The sequence below is a fragment of the Lynx canadensis genome, chromosome B1 (assembly GCF_007474595.2).
Source record: "Lynx canadensis isolate LIC74 chromosome B1, mLynCan4.pri.v2, whole genome shotgun sequence".
NCBI lineage: Eukaryota > Metazoa > Chordata > Mammalia > Carnivora > Felidae > Lynx > Lynx canadensis.
Window position 1 is genome coordinate 43593378 of NC_044306.2, and position 13484 is coordinate 43606861.

Consider the following 13484-nt stretch of genomic DNA (forward strand, 5'->3'; position numbering starts at 1 on the left):
CAAAGCTGTAAAACTTCTAGGAGCACAGATTTAAGAGAGTAGATCTCACGTGAAGTGCTCTTCCATGATAAAAATAATAAACATATAAATACATAAATAGAAATAATACTAATCCTAAATAAATTCATTCAGAAAGTATTGAGTAAAGGGATCACTTTCCAACTCATTTTATGAGTTCAGAATTGCCTTGATGCTTAAACCAGAAAATATTACAAGAAAAGAAAAATCTGCAGACCACAATTCCCTTGTGAAAATAAGTGCTGTAACCCCAAACAAAATATTAGCAAATTAAATCTAGCAACACATAAACAAAATAACCCAAGTGAAGCTAATGCCAGAATACATGGTTGGGTTAGCATTCAAAACCAATCAATGAAATGTGCCATGTTAACTGTAAAAAGAAGACTCACATGATCAGCTCAATACACACAAAAATAAGACATTGGACAAAATTCAACACTAATTCTTGATTTGAAACTCTCAGCTAACTAGAATATAGAAAGAAATTTCCTCAACATGGTATGGGCATCTGTTTACCAAAAACGCTTTGATCTAACATTATATTTAATGGTGAAAGTCAGAAAACGTTCCCCCCCCAAAATAAAAAGAAACAAAGACCATTCTCAACATTTCTAATCAACACTAGATCTAAGGTGAAGTCACAAGTCAGTTGTATTTTCTATACTAGCAATGGATAATTGTTAAATAAAATTTTAAAACAATGCTACAGAAACAGCTATAGAAAAACTATGGAAAAACTATATGAATTAAAGAAGAGCCAAGTAAGTGGAGATATACACCATGTGCATAGATTGGCAGACTCAATTTTAGTAAAAAACGTAATCCTCCCAAAATTGATGTATGGATACCACACAACTCCAATCAAAGTTCCTACATTCACATGCTGATTTTCCAATTTATATCAAAATACAAAGATCTTAGAATAGTAAAACTATCTTGGAAAAAATGAACAAAGTTGGATGATTTACATTATCTGTTTTCAAGATTTACTGTGAAAATGCATTAATCAGAGTAGTGTAAAACTAACATAAATGTTACATAAATAAACAGAAAAAAATCCAGGGTAACACATAGGTATGGTAATTTATTTTCACAAGAATGCTAAGTTAATACAATGGTGAAAAGATGGTCATTTTAACAAATACTACCAACAAATTGATATTCAAATGGAGTGTAGTGAACCTCAACCAAAATCACCCAAAACACAAAAACACACTTAAAATGGATCACAGACTAATTGTGAGTGATAACTATAAAACTTCTCACAGGAAACAGAGGAGAAAATATTCATGACCTTGAGTGGGCAAAGATTTCTTAGGACAAAAAAGCAATACCATAAAAGAAAAAAATGATAAACTGGTCTTCATAAAAAAAATAAAAAGTGCCTGCCATTCAAAGATGTTATTAAGCAACCAGAAAGGTAATACACAGACTGGAAACAATATTTGTAATGAACATGTCTGACAAAGGACTAGTATCCAACCTATAGGAAAAAAAAAAACCTCATACAAATCAATAACAAAAAAAACAAATTAATGGTTACTAAGAACATGAGAACAAGTTCAACATAATTACAGTCAGCAAGAAAATACAAACCAAAACCACTGTAATGGCTAAAATTTAAAAGGCTACAACATCACATTTTGGTGAAAATGTAGGGGAAATAAAAGTTTTTATGTTGCCGGTAGAAATGTAAAATAATTACAACGCTTTGGAAAATAGTTTGGCAGTTTCTCATGAACATACACTTATCATATGACCCAACAATTCTACTTTTTGGGAATTTGGAATAATGGCCCATTACTGTTAACAACTCAAATATACATTAGCATGTGAATGAAAAAACAGATTATGTTATATTCAAACAACAAAATATTACACAAAATAAAAAGGAAGGAATGATTGTGACATAAACAATGTTGAGTGAATCTCAAAAACACAGTATTGAAAGGAAAAAGCCAGACACAAAGGATATGTGCTGTATCATTCCATTCACATGACTTCTAGATCAGGCAAAACTGAAAATCAGAAGTTTCCTAAAGAAGTATCACAATCCCAGATTTCAAGATATACCACAAAAGCTATAGTAATCACAGCAGTATGGTACTGGCGCAAAAAAAAAAAAAAAAGACACTTAGATCAATGAAACAGAATTACAGAGTTCAGAGCTAAACCCACACTTATATGGGGCAATTAATCTACAATAAAGGAGGCAAGAATATACAATGTGGAAAAGACAGCCTCTTCAACATATGGCGTTAGGAAAACTGGAGTTGCATGTAGAAGAATGAAACTGGACCATTTTCTTACACCATACACAAAAGTGATCGCAAAGTGGATTAAGGAACTGCATGTGAGACCTGAAACCATAAAACTCCTAGAAGAAAATACAGGCAGTTAATTTCTTTGACATAGGCGTAGAAACATTTTTTCCAGATATGTCTCCTCTGGCAAGGGAAACAAAAGCAAAATTAAACCACTGGGACTGCACCAAAATAAAAAGCTTCTGCATAGCTAAGGAAACCATCAGTGAAACAAAAGATAAGCCTACTGAATGGGAAGATGTTTGCAAATGCTATATCCAATAAGGGTCTAATATCCAAAATACATAAAGAACTTCTACAACTCAACACCAAAATCATCATCATCATCATCATCATCATCTAGTTAAAAATGGGCAAAGTATCTAAGTAGACATTTTTCCAAAGAAGACATGCAGGGGCCAACAGACACATGAAAAGATGATGAACATCACTCATCATCAGGGAAATGCAAATCAAAACTACAATGAGGTATCACTTTACACCTGTCAGAATGGCTGAAATAAAAAACACAAGACATAACATGTTGGTTAAAATGTGGGAAAAAAAGGAACCGCATGCACTGTTTGTGGGAATGCAAATTGTTGTAGCCATTGTAGAAAATAGTATGGACACTCCTCAAGCAATTAAAAATAGAAATTATCATATAAATCTGTAATTCCCCATACAGGGTATTTACCCAAAGAAAACAAAAATGCTTCAAAAAGATATATGCACCCCTATGTTTATTGCTGAATTATTTATAATAGCCAAGATACAGAAGCAACTCAAATGTCCTATCATAGATGAATGGACAAAGATGCAGTACATAGATGCAATGGAATATTACTCAACCATAAAAGAATAAAACCTTGCCATTTGTGACAACACAGATGGGCCTACAGGATATAATGATAAATGAAATAAGTCAGCCAGAGAAAGACAAATACCATATGATTCCACTCAAATGTAGAATTTAAGAAACAAAACAAATGAACAATGACAACAAAAAGACAAAAAAAAAACAGAGAAAAAATGGTGGTTGCTAGAGGGAAGTATTCAGGGGAATGTAGAAAATAAATAAAGAGGATTAAGAGTACACTTATCGTGATGAGCACCAAGAAATGCATAGAATTTTTGAATCATTATTATTGTGCACCTGAAATTACAATAACACTGTATGTTAATTATACAAGAAAGAAAGAAAGAAAGAAAGAAAGAAAGAAAGAAAGAAAGAAAGAAAGAAAGAAGAAAGGAAGAAAGAAGAGAGAAAAGAATGGAAGGAAGGAAGGAAGGAAGGAAGGAAGAATTAAGTAGGAAGACTTGTTCTACCAAATGGCAAAACATACTAGAAAGGCACAATAATTAAAACAGTGTGATATAGATACAAGTATATCCAGACCCATATATGTATCACACCCTAATATCATTTCCATCTATGTTAATTTTTTAAATATTTTTTTTATTTTTGAGACAGAGAGAGAGAGAGAGAGAGAGCAAGCGGGGGAGGGGCAGAGAGAGAGGGAGGGGAACAGAGAGAAAGGGAGACACAGAATCTGAAGCAGGCTCCAGGCTCTGAGCTGTCAGCACAGAGCAGAGTGCAGGGCTCGAACTCATGAACCCGAGATCATGACCTGAACTGAAGTCAGACACTTAACTGAGCCACCCAGGCACCCCTCCATCTATTTTATAATCATGCAAATATATGATATCTACAGTATTGCTGCAAATACTGAACTGTCTAAAAGTATTACAACCTGGACCTTTTGTATTCACTGTATTTTCAGAGTTTTGTTTCCAAGTGAATAATTAAAATCACCCACGTTCAGATTGTAATATTAATAGTCTTCCCTTACCATACTACTAATTCCATTGTGAATACCCTAAAGTATACTTGATGGTCGGCTGACAAATTAATCTTCAGTAAAACATTTATAGTTAAATACAGGTTTGGAAAAATCTTGTATGTTCAGTTTAGAATACAAAAGCTCACTCTAGACTCTCTTTTTTCCCATCAGCAATAATTTTTAGGAGTACATTTCATTCTTGTTCAAAATTCTTCAACCTCTATCTATACAGTATACTTTTGCATGTATTTCAAACTTGATTTCACTTAACTGTAAATATTCTGCATAGTATTCAGCCATATTTGAGATACATAACATTCACAGCAAAGAGATGAACTAAAACAATAAATTTATGAATTTTCCTATTTCAGACTTACTTCCTCAGTACCACAGTCACACACTTCACCTCTCTCCACTTTGCCGTTGCCACAGATTGCTCTCAGAGCTGTTTGCATTTGGGGTTTATTCTGAAGACATTTGGCACCCATATTTGAAATGAAATTTTCAAAGTCACTCAAACTGCAACTGCTAAAAGTCTTGACACCACTTGATCGCCTAGAGATGAATCCATACAATGTCATTGGCAATACACTTCTGAAAGCACAACTCTATATATTTCAAAATGTTAAATTTAATAGGTAATGATAAATGTTCATAACAAGTGCTTAGAGGCCAAAATCATTCCTGAGTAGATCATGTGATTTCATTCACTGGAATACATGTCCTTATTCAAATAAAATTAAGTATTACTTAATAGTAAAAAACAAACAAACCGATTAGAAAATGGGCACAAAACTTGGATAGATCACTAGCCAAAGAATACATATAAATGGCTAACAGGTAAACGAAAAGGTGCTCAATATAACTAATCATCAGGAATTGCAAATCAAAACCACAATAAGGAGCACCTGTGTGGCTAATTTGGTTAGGCAACCTACTGTTGATCTCAGCTCAGGTCTTGATCTCAGGGTTGTGAGTTCAAGCCCCACACTGGGCTCTGCAGTGGGTGTGAAGCCTATTTAAAAAAACACACACAATAAGATATCACCGCACATCTGTTAAGATTTCATTTTTAAAAAGATAAGAGTTGACAAGGATATGGAGAAATTGGAATCCTTGGTACACTGTTGGTGGGAAGGTAAATTAGGACAGCCACTATGGAAAACTGTAGAGAGGTTCTTCAAAAAGTTAAAAATAGTGGGTGATAGGCAATGAGGAGGGCACCTGTTGGGATGAGCACTGGGTGTTGTATGGAAACCAATTTGACAATAAATTTCATATTTTAAAAAAAGTTAAAAATAGAACTACTGAGTATATATTGGAAATAACTGAAGGATCTCAGTATCTGCATCCCCATGTTCATTGCAGCATTATTCACAATACCAAAGATATGGAAGCAACCTAAATATCCATTGACAGATGAATTTTAAAAATGTGGTACACATGTGCAATGGAAAATTATTCAGCCTCAAAAAAAGAAGGCAACCCTGCCATACGCAACACATGAATGAACCACGAGGACATTAAACTAAGTGAAATAAGTCAGTAACAGAAGGCAACTACTACATGATCTCACAAATATAAGATATCTAAGACAGTCAACCTCATAGATGCAGAAAGTACAATTGTGGCTGCCAGGGGCTAGGAGGAGGCAGAAATGGGAGTTATTCAATGGGTATAAAGTTTCAGTTATTCGAGATGAGTACGTTTTAGAAATCTGCTGTGCAACATAGTGCCTCTAGTTAACAATAGTGTATTTCATATTTAAACTTTCAAGAGAACTCCTGTTATGTGTTCCTACCACAATAAAAAAATCAAGAATAGATTTAACTTTATTTTTATATGCATTACAAACTACATCACCTAAGAGAAAAATTTTTGGAAGTTTATTTATCTATTTTGAGAAAGAGAGAAAGCACAAGTGGGGGAGGAGGGGCAGAGAGAGATGGAAAGAGAGAGAATCCCAAGCAGGCTCCACACTGTTAGTGCACAGCCCAATGTGGGGCTCGAACTCACGAAACCTTGAGATCATGACCTGAGGCAAAAAACAAGAGCTGGCCACTTCACTGACTAAGCCACCCAGGTGTCCTCCTAAGAGAAAATTTTGAGTTTTGGGGTATGATTGTATGTAAATTCTTGTATATAGGAAAGAAGTATTTATATATGTATATGATGCTTCTGCCTAGGAATGGAGAAAACCTCATATCCACTTATGTCAATTCACAAATATATATCAAATATATTCTTCAAACTTCTACTCCCTCAGTCTTTCCCATAACCATTATAAAATCAAGCTCTTTGAGGGGTACCTGGGTGACTCAGTTGATTAAGCATCTGACTCTTCATTTTGGCTTAGGTCATCACTTCTTGGTCATAAGATCAATCCTGGCATGGGGCTCCATGAGGAGCATGGAGTCTGTTTAAGATTCACTCCCTCCCTCTCCCTCTGCCTCTCCCCTGCTTGCACACATGTTCTCTCTCTCAAAAAAAAAAATTTTTTTTAAGAAAAAAGAATAAAGCTCTTTGAAAGTTTAAATCTCTTCTACTTCAATAATTTTTCAATAGCCATTCACAGGTTTGTAGTATATATATAATATGATAGATAACTCAATAAGTTGTTAGCTGTTTGAGGCAGGAATTTTATCATCCTTATTGTTGGTATTACTTATTACCAGGACAGGACTTAGCAAACATAGAATCAGCTGTCTACTGGTTCTTCGTAACAACAAAAAACTTTTATTAAACAGACTATACTGTGCTTATTCCTGAGTTTTCTCACAGATTTCAGAGAAACTGTATATTAATCAAAACTTTATAAGGTTAACACACCACTAATAAAGATAACTTCAGAGAATATTTCTATGAGTCACTCTAAATATGTAGCAAAAATCTAACAGACAAGGTGGAAACTGACATTTATTGCACACATATTATTAGCCAGATATTTTATATACTTGATTATTTAATCCTCATCATAAATCAGGGACACCGGCATTGTCTCCAGCATTTTAGAGAAACTGAACTAAAGTTCAGAGAAGATAAAAACCTCACAAAACCCACTCAGTTTGTAAGTCAGCAGGATCAGTATTCATACACAGTTGTTTAAGACTTCAAATTCAGGTGTTCTTTAACCCCAAAATTCATCTCTGAATATTACATAATGAAATATTTACAATTAAATATCAATATATATTTTACTATAAACCATAAAATTTGATAATCTTGTCACCAAAACTGGAAGGTGAGGAAACTTTTAATTGAAAACTGTATAATATTTTGGCTCTGGAAACTAGTTTTAGTCAACTATATTTAATCCCTAGTTATTCATTTTTTGCTCCTCCAAATTGCAGTTCTTAACTTAAGAACATGTATTCCCCAAAATTATTTGTAATCAATTATAAGGAGTTTGGCTGATATTTTACACATTGAATTCTAATGCTATGTTAGCTTTGTTCCCAATTATTTTATAAAAGCTTACTGAAACTATGCTATAACTAGCCTAAGTTCTGGGTTCAGAGAACAGAGAAATTAAGTGATAGAAAGAAGTAATGGGAAAGCAGTGTCCTCTACATTTTTTTGTTTTGTTTTGTTTTGAGGTTAGAGATAGCACTTGGCAGCATTTTGAAAAAATATATGTATCTTCTACACCACTTCATTTTCCATTTTCCTTTCAGTGCTTTTCTGTCTTCCATATGTTTTCCCCCAAATTACATGTTCTCACTGCTCCTGTATAGCCCTACACCACCAGTTCTATATCCTCCAAGGTTTTCCCTATTCCTCAAATAAGACATAACAGTACAATAAATAACTTAGGTGTGACTTTATTAATTACATCATCACAAGTAATGTATAATGTACAATGTAGCTATCATGATCTCATTTTTCAGATGAGAAGACGAAGACTTAGAAAAAATAACAAAACAAGTGAAAGTTTATAAAGCCCATGTTCCCCTCAATGTAGTCCATGCTGGAAAATGGTATCTTCTCTTCTTCAATCAAACTTCCATAGTTTAATGAAACTGGTCTTAGCAAAGAATGAAAAGAAAACAATATTAATAAAATAATTGAATTATGTTGAATAACTGATAACTCCATGTTCCTTCCAAATATTTTCGCCTTTTTGTAAAATGATGCAACCAGATAGGTAAGCAAACCTTGCCATGCGTTTTCCCTAGGTTCCTACTTTCATAGCTTTTGCCATTTTCTCTGCCCCTTTCCTCTCTCCACTTTTAAATTCATTTGTGTGTGCAGACTACTCTAAAAGTGAGAGTTTAAAACACAAGCCACCCACATTTAAAAAGCAGATATAAATTAAAATATCAAAATAATATACCATTATGATCACTGAATTATAAGAATTAAGTTTGCTCAAATACATATTCTCTTGCTACATAGTTCAAGTTAATTCCAATACATTAACTGTCTTCTATATGAAGTCAGTATGGAATAGAGAAAATAACGAAGCTTTGGGTTAGATAAACTTGTTGACTAGGACCAACCCTGTGACTCATGAGGCTTTAGACAAAGTGATTAACTCCTAAGTCTCAGTCTTCTCATCTACAAAATAGGGATAATAATACCCATCTACCTCATAGCGCTGTTGTGAGAATTAAATATTATTACACAAGTAAAGTGCCTAACTGAACTCTCTGGCCTATAGTAAATGCCAAATCACTGGTGACATTACTGACCTCTAAGTACTCTTCACTTATTTGCCCAATATGTTGACTATATTCCTTATGCTTAGAACTTCATCCCTGTAACTTATTCATCCCATAAGTTGAAATCTATACCTCCCAACTTCCTTTACCTATGTTGCCCATTTCCCCACACACCTCTCTTCTGTTCTCTGTATTTAATTCTATTTCTACTTTGTTGTTACTGTTGTTCATTAGTTTTGCTTTTAAGATTCCGCATGTACGTGAAATCGTATGATATTTGTCTTTCTCTGACTGACTTATTTCACTTAGCATAATACTGAAGTTTGGCTGTTAATTAACTGTATATCCAATGAAAAATCATATTTAGGTTTACTGTACTCCAGGAACTTTAAAATAACACACACATTAAATGGAAAAAATATTTTCTTACTTGCTCACATGCCTCCTTTGAAAATTATATAACATATAAGACGTATTGCGGAAATGCAAAATTTTGTAAAAGTAAACACTTGCCCTATCCATGAGTTTTATAAGAAATTGAAGACTACGTATGAAAACATTTTAAGTATTTATAAAGCACCATGCAAATCCAAAAGTTTATTAACACAGATTCTAAAGCCAAAATGCCTGGGATCAAAACTTAGGTTTGCCACAAACTAGCTACCTGACCATAGATAATTATCCTTTTTATAACAGTTCATAAAATTTAAAAATGGAAATAATAGGAAATGCCTTATAGAGAGATTGTGAGAATCAAATGAGTTAATACATACAAAGTATTTGTGATGATCTCTAGCACATATTAAGTACAATGTAAAAATATGATATTCTTATTATCATTAACACTAGACTCTGGGTGACCTACATGAAATATCTTTTTGTAGAATACTTAAGAGTAACTGGCCAAATGGACAATAGTCACAGAATAGCAATCCTCATATTCTTTATAAATCTACATAAATTTTATATTTAACATATTATAATATTCACTTAATATATATTAATTTAATACAAGTATATCTTATGTGTACATAAACCTATATATATATATATATATAATATTAGTTACATATATAGAATTAATTTAGATTGAATTTGTAATATAATATTTGTATATATAAGTATTTATGGTAGAGTTTGAGCTTTTTTAGAAATGTAAGAGTTAACCCTTAGATGGTTCTTAGTGGTTAACTATGAAAAGAACATGTTTTTTAAAATTAATGCCTATTTTCACTAAAAAAAAAAAAATGTAGAACACCATACAAACTTGCTATAGCCCTTGTCTGATAAACTATTTGGGGGTCACTGGCAAATTTAGAAATCACTGTAACTAATTCACCACATACTTAAACAGGATTTTATAGTTTAGAAAACAGTCCCATTTTATTTTCTCACTTTATTCTTATATTACTGTGTAAAAGCATAAGGCATTAATCAGTTACATTTTTAAAGATAAGAAAAATAAGTCTAAGTACTCTTCAGTTATTTACCTACTATGTTGACTATATTCTTCATGCTTAGAATTTCATCCCTGTAACATATTCATCCCATAACTTGGAATCTATACCTCACAACTTCCTTTACCTATGTTGCCCATTCCCCCACTCACCTCTCTTCTGTTTTCTGTACGTAAGTCTATTTCTGCTTTGTTGTTGTTGTTGTTCATTAATTTTGCTTTTAAAATTCTGCATGTATGTGAAATCATAAGATATTTGTATTTCTCTAACTTATTTCACTTAGCATAATACCCTGCAGGTCCATCCATGTTGTCTCAAATGGGAAGATCTCAACCTTTTTTACTGCTGAGTAATATTCCTTTGTGTGTATAATATTTTCTTTTTATCCATTTATCTATCAAAAGATTCTTGGCTTGCTTCCATATTTTGGCAATCATAAATAATGCAGAAATAAACATAAGTGTGCATATATCTTTTCAAATTAGTGTTTTCATTTTCTGTGGCTAAATAGCCATAGTGGAATAACTGCATCATAGTTTTTCTATTTTTAATAGAAATATATTAAATATTTTAATTAATTAAATATTTTTATTTAATTAATTAATTAAATTTAATTAATTAATTATTTTAATAATTAAATATTTAATTTTAATGAATTAAATATTTTAATATTTTGAGTTTTTGACAGTAGCTGCACCTATTTACATTTCCACCAACAGTGTATGAGGGGTTCCTTTTTTCTCCACACCCTCTTCATCACGTTATTTCTTATGCTTTTTATTTTAGCCATAATGACATGTGTAAGGTGATATCTCATTGTAGTTTTGATGTGCATTTCCTTGACGATTAGCATCTTTTTCACATATCTGTTGGCCATCTGTATTTCCTCTGTGGAAAAAAGTCTATTCAGGGAGTCCTCTGTCCATTTTTAATGATTGTCTTTTTGGTGTTCAGTTCTATATGTTATTTATGTATTTTGGATAGTAACCCTTTATCAGATATAGCATTTGCAAATATCTTCTCTCATTCAGTAGGTTGCCTCTTTGTTTTGTTGATGGTTTCCTTCACTGTGCAAAAGATTTTTATTTTGGTATAGTCCAATGGTTTATTTTTGCTTTGGTTTCTGTTGCCTTATGAGACATATCTGGAAAAATGTTGCTTAAGCCAATGTCAAAGAAATTACTGCTTGTGCTCTCTTCTAGTATTTTTATGGTTCCAGGTCTCACATTTAGGTCTTTAATCCATTTTGTGTTTATATTCTATGTATGGTATAAGAAAGTGGTCCAGTTTCATTCTTTTGCATGTAGCAGTCCAATTTTCCCAACATCACATATTGAAGTGACTCTTTTCCCCATTGTATGTACTTGCCTCTTTTGTCATAGATAATTATCCATATAAAGTATGGGTTTATTTGGGGGCTCTCTGTTCTGTTCTATTGATGTATGTGTCTATTTTTGTGCCAGTACTATATTGCTCTGCTTACTGCAGCTTTGTAGTATACCCTGAAATTTGGGATTATGATAGCTTCAATTTGTAATTTCTTTTTCAAGTTTGCTTTGGCTCTTAGGGATCATTTGGGGCTCCATACAACCTTTTAGGACTATTTTCTCTAGTTCTGTGAAAAATGCTATTGGTATTTTGATACAGATTGCATTGAATTTGTAGATTGCTTTGGTTAGATGGACATTTTAACATTTGTTCTTCCAATCCATGAGCATGGAATATCTTTCTATTTGTTTGTGTCATCTTCAATTTCTTTCATCAATGTTTTATAGTTTTCAAGTACAGATTTTTCACCTCCTTGGATAAGTTTATTCCTAGGTATTTAGCTCTTTTTGGTGCAATTATAACTAAAATTATCTTCTTTGTTTTTCTTTCTGCTACCTTGTTATTAATGTATAAAAATACAACATGTTTCTGTGTATTAAGTTTGTATCATGCAACTTTAGTGAATTCATTTATTACTTCTAATAGTTTTTGGCAGATCCTTTAAAGTTTTCTATGTATAGAATCATGTCATCTGCAAAAAGGTACAGTTTCATTTCTTTCATATCAATTTGGGTGCCTTTTATTTCTTTTTCTTGTCTAAATATTGTGGCGGGGATTTCCAGTAGTATGTTGAATAAAAGTGGCAAAAGTGGACATCCTTGTCTTCTTCCTGATCTTAGACAAAAAGCTCTAAGTTTTTCAATACTGGGTATGATGTTAGCTGTGGGTTTTTCTTTAATGACCTTTATTGTGTTGTGGTATGTTCTCTCTAAACCCACTTTGTTGAGAGTTTTTATCATGAATGATGTTGAATTTTGTAAAAGGTTTTTTCTTGATCTGCTGAGATAATCATATGCTTTTTATCCTTCCTTTTGTTAGTATGATGTATGTTGATTGACCTTCAAATATTGAACCATCCCTGTATCCCTGGAATAAATCCCATGTGATGATATTAAATGATCTTTTTAGTGTATTGTTGAAATGTAGTTTGGTAATATTCTGTTGAAGATTTTTGAATGTACATTCCTTAAAGATATTGATGTGTAGGGTTTTTTTTGTAGTGTCTTTGTCTGGTTTTGGTATCAGGGTAATGCTAGCTTCATAATATGAATTTGGAAGCTTCCTGTTCTATGTTTTGGAATAGTTTCAGAAGCATAGGTATTAACTCTTAAATGTTTGGTAAAAATTTATCCGTGAATCTATCTGCTCCTGGATTTCTGTTTGTTGGAGGATTTTGATTACTGGTTCAATTTTGTTCCTAGGAATCTATGAGTTTGAGTTCAGATTTTATATTTCTTCCTGATTTAGTTTTCGCAACTTGTATGCTTCTAAGAATTTATTTGCCCAATTTGTTAGCATACAATTTTTTGTAGTAGTCTCTTATAATCCTTTGTATTTCTGTGTTATCAGTTGTTACTTCTCTTTAGTTTCTGATTTTATTTAAGTTCTTTTCTTTTTTCCTTTATAGGTCTGGATAAAAGTTTTTCAATTTTGTTTATCTTAAAGGAATGAGCTCTTGGTTTCATTGATTTTTTTTCTATTTATTTCTTTAGCCTTTACTCCATTTATTTCTACTGTGATCATTCTTATTTCCTCCTTCTACTTTGGGCTTTGTTTCTTCTTTTTCAATTTCTTTAAAAGTAAGGTTAGATTGATTATTTGAGGTTTTTCTTGTGTCTTACTGTAAGCCTGTATTCCTATAAATTTCCC

At 32.5% G+C, this 13484-nt stretch overlaps 1 protein-coding gene across 1 annotated transcript in view; it reads right to left on the minus strand.

The window, feature by feature from the left end:
* Positions 1-13484, minus strand: part of ADAM32 (ADAM metallopeptidase domain 32) — a 168089-nt gene that overhangs the window by 85267 nt on the left and 69338 nt on the right. The window contains exon 12 of the mRNA XM_030314465.1: positions 4546-4723. Coding sequence (XP_030170325.1) covers positions 4546-4723 — 178 coding nt within the window. The remainder of the gene's footprint in view (positions 1-4545; positions 4724-13484) is intronic.